General features: G+C 46.9%; 1 protein-coding gene across 1 annotated transcript in view; it reads right to left on the bottom strand.

Annotated features, from left to right (window-relative positions):
* The window catches only part of ROR1 (receptor tyrosine kinase like orphan receptor 1), a 409,167-nt gene extending 392,962 nt beyond the window's left edge, over window positions 1-16,205 (bottom strand). Inside the window, exon 1 of the mRNA XM_045064666.1 lies at window positions 15,933-16,205. Coding sequence (XP_044920601.1) covers window positions 15,933-16,023 — 91 coding nt within the window. The 5' untranslated portion in view covers window positions 16,024-16,205. The remainder of the gene's footprint in view (window positions 1-15,932) is intronic.
* Between the last annotated feature and the right edge of the window lie 419 nt (window positions 16,206-16,624).

Below are 16,624 nucleotides of genomic sequence, written 5' to 3'. Positions count from 1 at the left end.
CAGGGTCTTCCCTGCCACTCCACAAAATGGCATCCGCCCCGCCCGACCAGTCCCCTCCTCACAAGTTCTCCCGCCAGCTTCCATTTCCCCAGCGCTTACTGTGACCTGATAGAACATATATTTCTCCATTTTTAGACTTCTCCAGGAGCAGGGGTTTCGTTGTGTTTCCTGCTTCACCCCCCACATCTAGAACAGTGTCAGGCCCATAAATATTTGTGGCGTGAATAAAGGAAGCCCCATGGGTCCATTCACCAAGAAATGGAGACAAACTCTTGCTTGCTATCTGACCCTTGGATCTCAGATAAGATCTGAAAGTTTACCAGGTGTTTTCACATCCTTCATCTCCTTTAATCTTCCATAATCTTCAGGGAAGGAGTATAATCCCCACCACAGAGAGGAAGAAATGAGACACCATAACCCAAAGCAGGACAACTTCCTGGAAAGGGAGAGGCCTGGCTTGGGTTCTGAACCCGACCCCAGCCTCCAGCACTCAGATGGAAGGGTCTCGGCCTCCCTCTGAGTTGTTTTGGTCCTGGAAGAGCAGCTGAGGTTCCCTGAGAAGGACTGGTTTACAGAGAGGGGACTGAGAAATGCTTCTTATCACTTAGTCGAGCACCAAACATTACAGACAGCAGGTTCTTGCTAACTCATTTGTCAAAATCAACGCATTCGTTAGGATCAATTGTATAAAAAATGCATTATGGGTTGGGGACCTTCCAGACTCCTGCTCTCGGGGAAGCCTCCCCAAGACACCGTTCCTGATTCCCTCTCAGTCAGTCAACTGCAAGCCCTGATTAGCTGCCCACCCGCCACGCATTCAGAATCTGCCCATATCCTGACTGTTCATGCTCCCACCAGAAGTGCGGGTAGCCCCAGCCCAGTACCTAGCCCCTGGGAAGCCTTACTCAGTACATATACCGACCAACTACCCTCCCAAGTAACACTGGGAGGGCACAAACTGACACAGCCCCAGCCCTTCTTCTCCCCCACCACGGCCTTGGCAGCCAAGAAACCCACTTTGTTAAACTCCCTTTCCTCTTCCCTTTATGAAGAAAAGGTGGCCCAGCCTGAAATTGATGGTTCAGGGGATTTGAAATGCAAAGACTCCCGGGCCTTTCTGGCCATATTTGCCTCCAGATTGCTTGCAAGTTCAAAACTTAGAGAATTTTTTCCCCTCTGCTTATTAAGCGAAAGAAGAGAGAGTAAGAGTTCCCCAGGGGATATTTCCCTAGTAATGAGACCTTTCAAAATTCCTGAAGAAAGAAAGGGGAGGGACGAGCAGGAGGACCAAAGGAGGGAGGAGAAGGGTTGTCAGGGCGGGAAGAATCACTCACCACCCCCTCTCCTCGGTGGCCCTCACAGCCCAGACCTGCCTGTAGGCTCAGCCACGGTGCCCTCTCCCCTGTGGCAAGGGGCCAAGATCTTCCACACCTTCTTTCAAACATACTGTACAGGAAAGAAGAGAAAGAGGAGGACTGTAAGGGAGAATTTTAATTTGTTGCCAATTAAGGGCAGAGTGACCCTAATTTATAGCAGCAGAACTCAAGAGTTATCACAGATTTTTCATCTTGGGAAAACAGCCCTGTTCTCGAGCTACCCACTGCTCCCCTGCAAACAGAGCCCACAGCAGGTTTAATTGAGTCCAGATTGACTTTTTACGGGGTTGAATTCCTCATCTTTTGGAAGAGATAGCCTTGAGATTTTCAGTTGTTCAAAGATGCAGTTTTAAACGGCCAGACAGTAATGGCAGAGCAAGCTGGAAGTATCCCAGGCTCTAGGAAGTAAGACCAAAACTCGGGAAAAGTAAGTAGAGTCCATTCAGCGGGCCACCAGGCAACCGTTATCAGCTGTGATCCAGACTCGGACCCCACTCTAAGGAGCATCCATGCCAGTGATAGAAAAGATCATAGATGGGGCACCTGGGTGGTTCAGTTGGTTGGGCAACTGCCTTCAGTTCAGGTCATGATGCCAGAGTAGCAGGATCAAGTCTTGCATAGGGTCCCCAGCTCTGTGGGGAGTCTGCTTCTCCCTCTGACCTTCTCCCCTCTCATGCTCTCTCTCACTCTTTCTCTCTTAAAAAAGGAAAACTTTAAAAAAAAATTTTTTTTAAAAAGATCATAGATGCACAAATAAATACTTAATTACAAACTACAATGAAGAGGAAGTAGGAACCCAATGGAGTCTGGCTAGTCAGGGAAAGGACAATGAAGCCAGAGCAGGACTAGTAGCTGATAGGTTGAGAAAGGACATTTCTGTGGCAGGGGACAGCCCATGGGAAAGCCGCCACATACAAAGGTGCCAGATGAGACCAAAGAGTGGGGGAAGGCAGACCGACAAGCAGGAAAGTCCTGTCATGGTATCCTTGGTACTATTTTGGTCATGCACCCATCCTCTCACTCCCCCTCCTTGATCCCTTTAGGACTTGATTCCCTGCCCCTGCCCCTGTGCATTTCCTTCTGGATACTATGTATCTCTTCCTCCAGCCCTCTTTGCCAAGTCCACACCCACACCTTTTCACTTAGTGGCTTTTGCATTTTCAGAAAAGCTCCCACACACTCATTAAGTCCTGGGCAGTGCCCAATTCTGACAGCAGGAGGCACTCAGGTGTCCCTCCTCTCCAGCTTTGACCACTCGGACACTGCATATTGGAGAGAAACAAATTAGTATGGCTTGGCCATCTCCACCTCCTTCAGAAGACCCTCCCGGTAATTCTAAACAATGCACACTTCTCTCCTTGATCTACACAACAATGTATGCAGCTTCCTTGTGACACACAATCACACTAATTCAGCATTCGCTCAACACATACTTGGTGATTTCGAACCGAGTGGAATGTGCTGGACCAGACAGCAGTTAACTAAGATTGAGTCCCTGCTCACAAAGAAGTGAATGGAAAGGAAAGTGGCTGGTTAGATGACAGTGGAGAAGTTATTTAAAATCTCTGAGCCTCTATTTTCTCTTGGGAATAAAAATGTGGCTTATTTTATGAACAGAAATAGAATCATGTATAGGAAAGATGATCAGAGATGCTCTCTGAATAGTAGGATTGTTAGTGATTTTTGTTTTCATACTACATTTGTGATTTTATCTTTATTGAACGTGTATTTTCTCATGAGAAAAAGCACTAAAAATGCTTCCTTCAGCATCACATCATAATCACATCATTTCATTTTGTTGTGATCATTAGTGAGGTAAATTGTGTGTATGGTCGGGGCACGGTCACTTCACCCAAAGCAGTCTCCGGGCTCTGAACAGAATAGCTCAGAGGTGTGGAGATGACACTGGGCCACTGGCGGGCCTTTCAACAATGTCTGCCCAGGATATCAAGTCATTCTCTCCCTCACACAGTCTTCTTTCCAGGGCAGAGACATGGCCAAGGCCATCTCCCAGCTTCCCTGCCCCAGGAGGACCACCCCTAAGTCCCAGGAATGGACTACGGTTACCCCAGCACAGTGAGGGTAGGGGTCAGAGGTTACGATTGGCACTCTCCCCATAACAACCCTGGAGGAAAGGCAGGCGCAGTTTCTTTTCCCAACTGATAAAGGAGCAGAAGGAAGCAGTGAGGGGTGGGGGCAACAATTCTAGAGAGACAAAATAACAGGATTCTGCTACAAAATACAAAATGTCTTGCCAGATGTAGGCGTCATTGTAGATGCTCAATAAATGACAGTGACTATGATTATGAAGATTAAAATCTAGGTGTGAGGCTGAATCAGAATAAGTGAGTGTGGCTTAGGCGGCCTCTCTGGAAATACTGGCTGCATGTGGGGGCACAGAGGGCAAGGAAGGGCGGAAGGTGAATTCTTGAGTGTGAGAGACAGGGCGTTGAAGAATAAGATTTCAGGAAAGAGAGATGGGGAGAGAAACCAGCATGACCCTGCTGTGCCAGCGAGCTGGGACAGGCACTAGAGTACCCAGTTTCTAGAAGCTGCAAGATAGAAGAGCCCTAAGCAAAGGTCGGAGCAGTGAGCTTTGATTCAGTGTTATTCTCATACCATTTGGGGGTCTCCACCTTGCCTCCCTAACAAAAACAACGAATGTCCTACGGAAGGGGATGTTGCCCATCTATTTCTTCGGCATCCACATTAGTTGCTAAATAAATATTTAACCAAATAGAATTGCCAGTGACTTCTTGGTAGTTTACACAGGACACATCACTCGACAGATGAAGGGGCTTTGCCTCTTGGGTCCCTTCTTTCCTTTGCTCCCCTGATCCCACACTAAGCAGGGAGACCAGCTGTCGTGTTGATTTGATTCTATGAGTCTGGGGGAAGAAGCCACTTTCACCAACGTCCTAGGTTGGTTGAGAAGCTTTCTAAACCTGAGGCAAAGATGTGGGAGAGTTATTTATAAAAACTTTGACCATCTCATCTGTGTATATAGTTTTAACCTCAACACAACCATGAAATCTGGCAATTACCCCTTAAAAAAAAAATCAAGTTGTAAACCAGTGTAAGGGGGAATGCTTTCCTCCCCACACTCAGTGCTACTTGTTGGGGAGGGAAACAAATTCATGCTAAGTGCTGGGCTGTCTCTGCCCCTTTACTAGCTTGCAGGAGCTTGCTTAGTATAATACAGTGACTCATTGATAAATTGGGTAGAACAAACTGGGCATGCTCCGCTCTGTTCCTCCCCTGCTCAGTAGGGAGGAGAAATCACCTTTATCAGGTGTTCGCTGGAAGAATCCTCCTCCCCACCCCTCCAGCCCATTGAGACTCTCTGAAGATTCTCTGGCCACAGGCAAAGCACTTGATTCTTCAGTTTAAGAACACCAGATGTGAGTGGGCAGAGGGCTAAGAGCAGCACAGAGAGAAAGAGGGTAACTCACCAGCACACTCAGAACATCATCAAAAAATGTTGCTTCTTGTTGCCAGCAGTCTACACAGCTCCTCTCAAACAGGCAACATTTGGGACTGGAAGTTCTTTGAAGGGAGGGGGTAAACAGCCACGACTAAATTAAGCATTGCTTTCTTAAGGCATGCCTTCCAGAGGAATCCGTAGCTTTCATCACACCAAAAGTTCAGGTGGCGAAAAGAAAAACAACCAAGACTCTGCAGGGAGTATGAAAATTATGTAAAAACTATTAAGTACCCAAGCTGGAGTGAAATCCAAGAGTGAGGACATAATCTCTCTTATGGAGAAGAAAAAGTACAATAAATTGCTTTAATGTACCCTCAAACCCATCAAGAAATAGGGGCAGTTCTCCACGAAAAACAGATAGGAGTCTTTCAAGGAAATCTAGGATTTCGGGCAACAGGATCTGACTTTACCTTAGGGTGTTTAACCATCACAGAGCATAAGAAAGTCATGTCCTTGACAAATATTAATATAATTTAATCTAAAAGTTCCAAGTGCTAGAAAGGTCTGCATGATTTTGTTATAAAATTGATTATATTGTAAAATAAAGGCCAAGAAGGTGCTAAGTTTCAGCAATTTTTCCCCACCACATCCTGGGAAAAGCTCAAAGGAGGAAGTACCCTCTTGCTGGTCTCCATTTATGTCAGAGGAATAAGTGAGCACACACGGAACCTGTCCCAGGAACTGCATGAGCTCCCCACGATCCCCACCACCACCCTGTCAAGCACCATAAGCATCATTGGACCTCCCATTGTACAGGTGAGGAAAGTGAGTCTCAGAGAGCTCAGGGCATTTGCTGGCAGGGAAGCAGTGAACCTAGTTTCACACCAAGACCTCCTGATGCCAACGCCCTTTCCCCAGTGGCTCTTCCCCCTGCCACAACCACCAACTACTCAGGACATTCATTCCTTGTCTGTAAGTAAGTTCTCTCAGTCTGTTTGCAAGTGACTTTCCTTAGGTTACAGGAATCCTAGCTCCAGGTGCCATCTACAAATGCCTCACAAACATTTCTGGAAAAAAAAAAAAAATAGCTCATTTAAGGGGAATCAGGTAAATTCGTCTGCTAGTGAAAGTAGACATGGATTAGTTTCTTGGAGTCACGAATCCCAAACACAAGTAGTCTTTTAGAACTGAAAGCACTATGGGCCTGAAGTCAAAGAGGCTGGGTTTCCAGCAGCTTCCATCAGCTACAGTGACCTTAGGTGAGCTGCCAACCAACCACACATGCCTAATTTTGAAAGGAAGAGAGAAACAGAAAGAAAGAAATCCCATTTTATTGGATTATTTGGAAAATTAATGACAACATTATACATGAAATAATTTTGTAAGCTACAAAACCCTATACAAATAGAGGATTTCATTATAATTATTTTGACTCCACTATTTGGCTGGGATCTTACAGGGAATTTGAATCATCAGACAGATTTTTTAAAAATGCTGAGCTGCATGTGGTATGGCATAATGCTCAAGGAAGGACAAAGCCCTGGGCTCAGAATTACCAGGTTCAGATTCTGGTTCTCTCACTTCACTTGCTGTGTGACTTAGAGCAGGTTACTTACCTTCTCTGGACCTCGGTTTTCTTATCTCGAAAATGGGGATAATAATTCATGCCTCCCTCATAGGGTTCCCCGAAGACTGTGGGAGTTAAAGTACTTAAACTACTTAAAATGGCTCTTTGGCAGAGAGAATGCTGGATGTGTTAATCATTAGAATACTATTATGATTCTCATCAAGGAGGCAAAATGTGGACAGGGATTTACTAGCCCGCACTATAAAACGAAACTGCTACAGCAGACATCCTATACCTTTGTCAAGCAGCCCTGAAATGGACGTCATTTTTAACTCTCCAGGATACTCTTCTGGAGAGAAAGGTACGTCCTCATGCTCCCAGTGAAACCTTGCTCCCCCACCCACCCTCCTTCATATGCAAAAAGCATAACAGGCACCATTTAGGGTCCTCTTTTTCTCTGTTACTCTCCGTCCATCCCATGGACACTAGCCTCAGGCCAGGGTGAAGCCCAGTTTAAGAACCCAGGACAGCTGCTCGGAACTCAGGACACCTGCCCTGCTCGGGCAGGTCCGTGGACACCAGGGCAGCTACAGAATGTCTAGCTCCTCTTCTCCTGTCCCCATCTTAATCCTCCCCATCCTTCAAGGCTCACATCACATTCCACTTCTTCCCAAAAGCCCTCTCGCTCCTCAGCATTCTGCTTCTATAATTGCCAACTCTGTACTCACTGGGGGTATAATTATTTCACAAGTGCCTATTTTATTGCCCCTAAAAGGTGAACGCCCCAAGGGCTAGTCATAGTGCTCCTACCTTCCCCACAGTGCTTAGCCCAGTGCTAGAAACCTCGTATATGTGCCATAAATAATTTGGGAAGGGGTTTAATTCACTGGAAGGAGCCCAGAATCCATGTGAACTGGTCAGATGCCAGCTAGGTCTAAGCCTTTCCTCCTCCCCACCAAACCCATGGCAAATGTTGCTACCAGGTCAGAGCATTCCCTCCCAGAGATCCTGGAAGAAAGCTCAGAATCCTTCTCAACACTGCACTGCAGGCAGCCAATACCAACTGGCTGGAAAAATGAACCCATTTTGCCATCTCTGCTTCCTAGGCACTTCCTTCATGGAGACCCTGTGGCACAGGGACTTAACCATCATTGTCATAACCACCGCACTCCGTTGTACACAGCTGTTGCCTGGTTTGCCTCTACCAGACCAGGGGCTTTCAAGCTTTGAGCGTGAACCAAATAATAACCCAAATCAGCAGAAGCACAACCGAAGCTAAAGTTTCCTGAAACAATACTCATTTTGTTAATGTAATGCACTCTGAAATTTCCTGTTACATTCTGTCTAGAAACGGGGGTCCTGACTGCTACACTGTGGGATGGATAGATGGATAAGGATATGTGCATGTGTATGTGTATATATATACATATGTATACATATATACATGTATATATGTGTATATATATATTCAGTTCTATAATGTTAGTTAAGGTAACATTAGAAGCTATTATTGATAAAACTCTGAAATCTCAGCCTTTACTACCATATTAGTTTTTTTCTTGCTCACATAAAACCTGAACAAGTATAGACAGGCAGGTGGCTTCCACAGTGCCATGATGAAGGGAGGGTTCCAGGCTGTTTCTAACTTGGGATGTCTTCAACAGATGACTTCTCGGTTACCATGTTCAGAATCATAGCGATCCTGCCTGGGATGTTTTTTAAGGACCAAGCCGTTAAGTGTCCCTTGTAAGTGACACTCTTTGCTTCATTCCATTAGCTAATATTTTGTCACATGGCCTCACTTAACTACAGGGAACTGGGAAGTGTAATCTTAACCAAGTTACTGAGAAGATATGGAAACAGATTTTCTGATCAGCTAGCAATCTCTACTGGAGATCTGCCGTTTGAAAAACCCTCCAAGGCAAGGACCTAGCCTTATTCACCCTTAGTCCTAGTGACTAGCAAAATATTTGGCTCACCGTAAGTGCATAGAAAATATAAGACCAGAGATGTCTGGGTGGCTCAGTCTCTTAAGCATCTGCCTCCGGCTCAGGTCAGGACCCTGTGATCCTGGAATCTAACCCTGTGTGGTCAGGCTCCCTGCTCAGTGGGGAGTCTGCTTCTCCTTCTCCCTCTGCCCACTACACCCCCACCCCGCCTCTGCTCCTGCTTTCTCACTGGCACTGGCATTTTCTCGCTCAAATAAATAAATAAAATCTTAAAAAAACAAATGATGTACATTCAGTGAATGAGTGGAAAACATGATTGATCCCAGCCAGAGCTCTAGGAATGTCACACTTCCTGATTAGGCATTGTGATTCTCTCCAAATTCACACCTGTGCAAATCCCCTTCCCCACACAAAGCAGAGCTGAGTCCAAAAATCTGGATTAGGATAGGTGGGAAAAATACCAGAGACACTGCCATAGTGTCATCTTTTCCATTTACGGACTACACGGCTACTTATTCTTCCAAATCCATGTCTGCTGAAAAGGAATACTGTGGAAAAATTAAGAGCCCAGGCTTTTGAGGCAGATAAATCATGGCGGGGCCTTTCTCCAGCTATGTAACTACAGCAGGACTATCACTGAGCACTCACTATGTGTGCGGCAAGGGGCTAGGCATTTTCCACGCATCACACCCCACTGCATCCTCTCAACAAGCCTGTGAAGGACGCTAACATTCTCTCTCCAGTCCCTTGGGTGAGCACTGATGTCTTCTAACCCTGTGTTCCCATAGCACTTTCCTGTAATTCACTCATGGGAGAGGTAGTTGGCATAGGGAGGTACATGTCTGTTCATCCAGTCTCCCCAATTATACTCCAAAGACAGTGGAAATAACATACACTTGAGAGTCAAAAAAATCTGTTCCAAACATCTACGTTCAAATGACACATACCAACTAATAGTTTGTGAGAGGTTCACCAAGACATGGCCTGAGACTCAATTTCCTTATCTGTAAAATGGGGTCAGAGGTCCAAGCATAAAGGGCTGCTGGGACATAGAAACTTGATATCCGTAAAGAACTAGGCCTGGCACATAATAGGTTCTTCAAAAACTGAGAATTTCCCTCCTCCATCTCTTCTGGAGGGCGAGGGTAATATTATATTCCTGGGCACCAACACCATATTTGTCTAAAATATATAATAAATGTTAGTGGCAATGCATTGAATGACTAGGTTTACTGTTAAAAAATAAAAATAGAGGGGCGCCTGGGTGGCTCAGTGGGTTGAAGCCTCTGCCTTCGGCTCGGCTCGTGATCCCAGGGTCCTGGGATCGAGCCCCACATCGAGCCTCTCTCTCTCTCTCTCTCTCTCTCTCTCTGCCTGCCTCTGCCTATGTGTGTTCTCTTTCAAATAAATAAATAAATCTTTTTTAAAAATTTAAAAAATAAAAATAAAAATAGAAAACACAAACTGTGCCCTGGTCTTTAGAAGTTCTTTTTATCTCCCCTCCCGCTTCCCACACTTCATTACTCTTCTCTTTTTGGGTAACGTGAACTTTTTTTTTGTACTCAGAAATTTTAAATGGCTAACAGAGCACCTCAGGATTCTTTCCTCCGGCCATTATCCTTCTCTTTTAAGTTGTGCTCAGCAAGATTATTTGGATATTGGAGCTACAGACGGTCAGATTACAAGTGGAGGTCCCTGAAATGTAACATTCCCCATTGCAGGATTCTGGAATTACACCAAGCACCAGGGAGGGGTTGCTCTTCCCCAAAGAGCTTGCTGTTCTGAAAAAAGCCTTTGTTTTAAGGCTTGCAAAACGGCCCTGTGGAATCTCCCATCCGGGTCCCCAGCACTGGCCTGAGTACTGCTTCGTTCTAGAGGGCCTACAAGCTCCCTTAAAACAAAATACTCACGTGTCTTAAAATATTGTAAGAACTGCTGCTCTCTGAGTCTTGGTTCATACCTTACAGAAAAACGATCATTGTTTTGAGGGCAAATTTTGTGATTTTTCCAGCAAGCTCCCGACACTGACAGTAACGAGCACACTGTGGGTTTACTAGGTCCGTGATACCGCGCTAGGTGTCCTATGTTCATTGTCCCCTTTAATTCTCACAAAAAAAAAAAAAAGGTAAGTCAGACAGTACTGTTACCCCATCTTGCAGAGAAGGAAACTGAGGCTCAGAAGTTCAAAGAACTTTGCCCAAGTCCACATAGCCAGCAAGTAGCCAAGCCCCCCCGTTCAAACCCTAGTCTGTCATGGTCTAAATCCCAATCCATTTCTGTTATTCCACATTACCTCTTTAAATGGCCATAAACGAAGATCCTTTCTGCATAGCAATACTATAGAAAATAAACAGCTTGAACTGGTTGATCTTTTAAGGTCCCTTCCCCCTCTTAAAAAAAAAAAATCTATGATTCTATGGAGAGAAGGAGAAAAAAGGAAATGTAAAGAGGCCAAACATTATGAGGCTTGGCTTATCAGTATTTAATAACAGCTTTTGGATCAAAACTCTACAGAACCTTATTTATGGACAGACAGTTACTGTTAAGCAGAGCCTTTTTATACAACCTTTTCATCTGAGGATGTTGTAGCCTTCTCCTGCCTCTCTATTAGTGAGAGATGGGGTGTGAAATTTGCTGGCCCTGCCAAGATTATCCCATTAAATTATCTGCCCTCTTCCCGTGTAATTCACTCAGGGGCAACAGTTTGCGACGCGGGCCGGTGGACGTCCGTGCCTGGGCGCTCGGAGGGGGAGGTGTGAAGGAAGAAGTTCAGGTGGTGGGAGCATCCCAATGACATAACATCAATCCACGTTTCACTGCCTTACCAAAATAAAGTGGATGCCACAATTATCCCATTCCTAAACAAACTGAAAACCCCAACCGAGCTTACTGCAACAAAGAGAGAGCCTTTTTACTGCTGTTTATTTTTATTTTGTATTCGTTAGCTTTTTAGATATTCCTGGCATGCAAGTCAGGCTCCGTGTAACAAGCAGCTGCATTTAGTTAAGGATTTCGAAGAGTTTTCCCCACCCCACCCCCTGCCATCCCCTCCCCCTCAACTCCAGAGGGCCTTCTCAGACTCCTAGAAGACTATTCCTTTCTCTTCATGGGTCTACACAACAGTTTCTCCTGTCACACCGCAGGGGAATTAGGAAGGCCAGCTTGAGGCCCTTCTCTTTGAAAAGGAGGTCTCAGAGACTCGAGTGTTTTCCTAGCTGGGGCTGGATTTGCCAGGGTCTGGTCTACATAGGGACCTTGGAGCTGGCAAGCCAGCTCTTCCACTAAAGAGAACTCCAATAAATCATTCTGCTCAGCCTACAACCCCAGTTGTACACCAAGATGCAAATACAAAGGCACTTCATCAAAACATATCTCATCGCTGGTTGGAAGAAACTGCCAGACACACTCCTCAAACCGCATCAAAGTTATAGTTCAGTACAACAGCATAATTCCTCCTGATCAGAGGTGCAGACCACCAAAGAACCTTCTGGTCTATCCCTGAGTTGCAGCAGAACTACTGGCTCAGGGAACCCCAGCACAGAAAGAAAAATTGAAGTTGACTGTCTCCAATCATTTCTTGTAACCTCTAGATAGAGCTAAGAAAACAGCCCATTGCTCTTGGAAAACATGGGGAATTGGCACCTTTGGCCCATACGTAGTGTAAATTCTAAGACTTCAACCAGGACAGATTGTCTAGGGCAGCAGAGAAGAGCAAGAACTCAGGGATTGGTTTGGAAGCTCAGTAGCCACTTCCTAGCCATGTGACCTGAAGAAAGTCACTTAACCTCTCTGTGTCTAAATTAAAATGAGCTAATTATGCCAGTCCCCTCATAGATTTGTGGTGAGGAGGCAGTGAGCTAATATTGGCAAATTGCTCAGAATAGTCACTGGCCCATTATAAGGATTACCCAAGTGTTTATTAAATGAATTGTATAAACAGAGGCATTTCAGAATGCTTGTTTTCAAGGAAATACATACTTACTTGAGGTCAAAGGACTTGGCACCATTCTTTAGTTTCTCCTAAACCCAATGACACCTGGCCTGGTGGAAGGGAAACCGCAAAAGTGAGGAGACTCCACGAACTCTGCAGATCTGGTCTCGGGCCCAGGATCCACCACCAACCCTCAAGCCCCCACAACCTACCCAGGAAGGCAACTTATTACCCCAGGCATCAAACACTCCACAAAACAATGGTTCCCATCTTTGGGGGATTTCTGTTTTCTCAGAATATCAGATTATAGCTAGAAACATACAACCAAAAATACGCAATTATTTTTTGTATATTATTTCTGGGGGGTTGCCTATGCTTGGTTTCAGGTACCCCAACTTAAGACCTCTCAAATGGGTGCTCTTCTCTAGTACTTCACACACAGGGTTTCATTTTAAATCTCTTAACACTTACTGGTTCAGAAAAACCAGTCAACAAGCAGAGAAAAGATTCAAACCCATGACTCTTAAACTCCAAGGCCTAGGCTCATAACCACTAAGTTCTACTGTTAACTTCTACTATACTCCATTCAAACTAAATGATGGGGCAAGAAAAGAAAAAAGTCCTTGAAAGTATGTCATATTACATTTTTACTAAGAAGAGCAAATATGACACCACAGTTTTACATGCAACCAAAAAAGTTATTCTCCATTCAATAAAAATCTATGGACTACTTACTACATAGATGCATACATGCATGTCATTTATATGTAGATATACATTTACATCAATATACACATAGGCTACAAAGCATTCCATTCTACATAAATGCTGTGCAAACTTTTCAAAAATTTTCAAAATGGGGTATGTGGTCTCCATCAAACCACAGCCAAAATGGATACTAATGGATGCAAGTGACACACCATTTAGAAACTTTAAAGTCTAATTTGAAGGCTGGGCTCACCAGGCAGGAGAGCGAGAAAGGAAAATACAGACCAAAGCTGAGTTTTTAAAGACTCCTAAGTAAATATCAGAAAGATAAGACCAGCATCCGAGTAGCAAAACAGCCTCCCAGGTATGCTGAACCAATATAGAGGATTAAACATTTCCAACACACAGCCAGACAGCTTGACCACACCCTTTGTCCACTGGGCCACTGTGTGCCCCCCACCACCACCAGGGAGGATTTTCAGGCATCTCCAATAAAGTTGGGGCTAGCTGACTTGGCTTTCAGTGTTTTCACAGGAAAGCTGACAGTCTTACTGCCCTCAAGAGACTCCTATTCTAAAAGTAGACAGGACAGACAGGTATTAAAATGGCATTGGAAGGTTTGGAAGGTTTATGAAATGAGAGCAAACACGGTAGCTGGCCACCTCCCTCTGACTCTAAGAGGCAAACCACATAATCTACAGGATTCTGAGAAAGGCAAAATGGGTTCCGAAGGCCCTAAGTGCTGAGTACACAGTATTAATGGCTTCAGCTTCCCAGGAAGGTTTAGTCCTAGGTAAGAAGGAGGTAGGTGAGGAGATCAACAATGAGTAGGCCAGAAAAAGTAAATATAAAGGTTTGCTCCTCCTGGCTAACAAAATTAAAAAATAATGGGAGAAATACTGAGCATTTTTTTTAATAAGTAACTGAAAGCTGTCTCCCCTTAAGCTCATTTCTTGAGCCAGTGGTTGGATTACCTTAAGAATCCTGAATCAGACAAGAAAGTAAACCCGAGTTCCCCTGGAAGACTTGTCCCCAGAGAAAAAAAAGCATTCACAAAAATGGAAAGGGATGTATACGATGACAAATAAGACAAAAATAACAGATTTGAGCTCACTATTGAAGAGTTTGGAATAGGCAATACTCTTTTTTTTTTTCTTTTAATTTTTAAAGCCTGTATACAGTTAGACAAGAAAATTTGGCTGAGGGCTGATAATAAAATTGTCTTACACGCAGCAAAATCACTGCATGGACGTTTACTTAAAGGCAGGTGACCAAAGAAAGGTCCGCTCCAACCCCCTCCTACCCCCATGATCCAAAAGCAACCACTGTTGAAAGATTATGTAGAAGTAAAAGAAGTTGAGAGGATATAACCAAATTAAACAAGGACCCAAGCTAAGAGCCCTTCCCTGATTATCTTCACCTCAATTTGCTGGGCAACTTGACATAAGAAGGATGTTTCCGCGGGTTAGGCAGCATGGCCCAGTTTTTACTTCTGACCCAGGTGTGGGGCCAGATGTTTGGCGTCCCTGAAGGAACCAAACATCCAAGAGACCAAGCTGTTTACATTTCATTAGTATTTTTCATCAGGAAGGTGCACTCCCTGCTGATGTACATCTTAATTACAATTAGGAACTGTATTTACCCGGAGGGGCCTCTAGATTACCACAACCACACTAGGGGATCAATTTCAGAATATTTCTCAGAAAATGTGGTTCTCAAACTCAACTCTAAGAAATCAAAATTCACACACAACTTTAACTTCCTTTCCAGAGTGTGTTCCTACCACGAAAACTATGAGCTAGATTTTAGTCAAAGTTAATTCTACAGCCATAGTCTAAGTACTGAATAGATCTTTGCCCCTCAACTGCTAAATAACCCAAAGTCTTTTCTTTTCCAAAGCACAGCGCGAACTTAAAAAATCAAAGATGCATGATAAAAGAGCAGAAACCTATTTATCTGCACCGGTTTGGGCAGGGAGTGGGGGAAGGCAGAATCCAGGGACTCCAGCACCCCCTCAAGAGATGCATGTTAAAAGTGAGGCCCAAGACCCCGGAGACTTTAATCAACTTTCCCCCTCCAACCTCCAAAGAATGAATCGGTTGTCTCCACAGGCGCAGCCGGGCTCTTCCCTCTCATTGTGTACCGGCTCGGACGCAGCAAGGATCCAAGCTTCCCGCAGTGAACTAAGACGCTCCGGCTTTCGGCGGAGTCTTTCTCTAACTGTTGCAATTGTCTTTGGAGATTACCAAAATCAAGTATGCATTAGATGGCCTTTCCCCCCCGCCTTGCGTGTAACACACACACACACACACACGCACACGCACACACACACTGCTCAGAGCACTCTAGAGCAGCAGGCCGCCTCTGACAGCACATTTTGCACAAAGTGGCGGCGACGGCGGCAGCGCACACGTTGTGGCCTCCATCGTGAGCCTCCAGGGCAGGAGCGCCGGGGACGGCGGATCTGTGAGGCCGCCCGAGGCTCGGGACGCCAGGGCTTTTGTTTGGGTCGGTGTGCGGACAGCCTGGGGTCTCGCAGGCACCACTGAAAACACCAACTCCCTCCTGGACCGCGCCTTCCGGGACGGTTGCTCCTTGGGGCTCCGTAGACTTGCCTGAACACTGCTTACGGCGCTTTAGGGGTCCAGCGAGGGACTGGGGGAACAACGGCACGGAGGCGCCCCCAGCACCCCACGCCCCCCGACCCCTCCACGCTTTCTGTCAACGCTGACAACAGCTGCTGGGCGCCCAGGAGGAAGCCCCCGGGGTACCTCCGGACCGCAGCAGGGCTCCCAGGGCAAATCTTCGCCCGCCTTCCCGGCGCCCAGAGTTGCGTTTGCAGGACCCCCGACGAAGTCTCCGGCCGCCCCGTCCCCCTCGGCGGGCGCGGTGCTGCCCTGCTGCCCAGCGCCGGGCGGCGGACGGGAGGGTCCCCGGGGGCCGCGCGGGCCCCGGAGCCGGCGGATGCGCCTCTTACCTTGGGCAGCGGCCCCGCGCGCAGCCAGCAGCAGCCCGGCCAGCAGCGCCAGGAGCGGCGGGCGCGCCCCGCGGCGGCGCGGTCGGTGCATTCCTCCTCTCGCGGCGGCGGCGGCGGCGACGGCTCCCAGGCCGCGCGTAGAACATCCACGGGCTCTGCCCGGTGTCCTGGCCACCTCGTTCCGGCCGCTCTCCCCGCAGGATGCCGGGGGCGTCTGCAAAGTTCTTTGTCCCTCTAACCTGCTCCCTCTCTCCGCCCGGCCGCCTCTGGACCCCGTACGCGCGGGGGTCCCTCCTTGGCCCTGCAGCTGCAGCCTCGCCTCCGCCGGCCGGTCAGTCCCGGGCTGTCGGGGTCGCGCTCGCGGAAGGCCGGTCCCTCCCGCCCGGACTCGGAGAGGAGTGCGCCCTACGCCCGGGGGCTCCTGTCCCGGGACTCTCTCGGTGGCGGCTGCGGGAGCTCCTCCCGCTCTGCACGCTCGCTCTCTGGCTCTCAGCCTCGCTCAACTTGTCACTTTCCACCAACTCTCCAGCCCAGCGCCCGAGCCCGACCAATGGCAGACGCGGGCTCAGGCCGGCGACCCAGCGCCCTCTGCTGCCATCTCTCGACACCCGCACCCTCCCTGACTTTCCAGAACCGCGTCGCTCCAGCGCCTCTCGCAAACCCACCCCTTCCCCCACCGTGCTTCAAACCCA

The sequence above is a fragment of the Mustela putorius genome, unplaced genomic scaffold, assembly GCF_011764305.1.
Source record: "Mustela putorius furo isolate JIRA1106 unplaced genomic scaffold, ASM1176430v1.1 tig00003853_pilon_pilon_pilon, whole genome shotgun sequence".
NCBI classification, from domain to species: domain Eukaryota; kingdom Metazoa; phylum Chordata; class Mammalia; order Carnivora; family Mustelidae; genus Mustela; species Mustela putorius.
The sequence above is the reverse complement of the archived record's forward strand: the minus strand, read 5'-3'. Positions and strand labels throughout refer to the sequence as shown.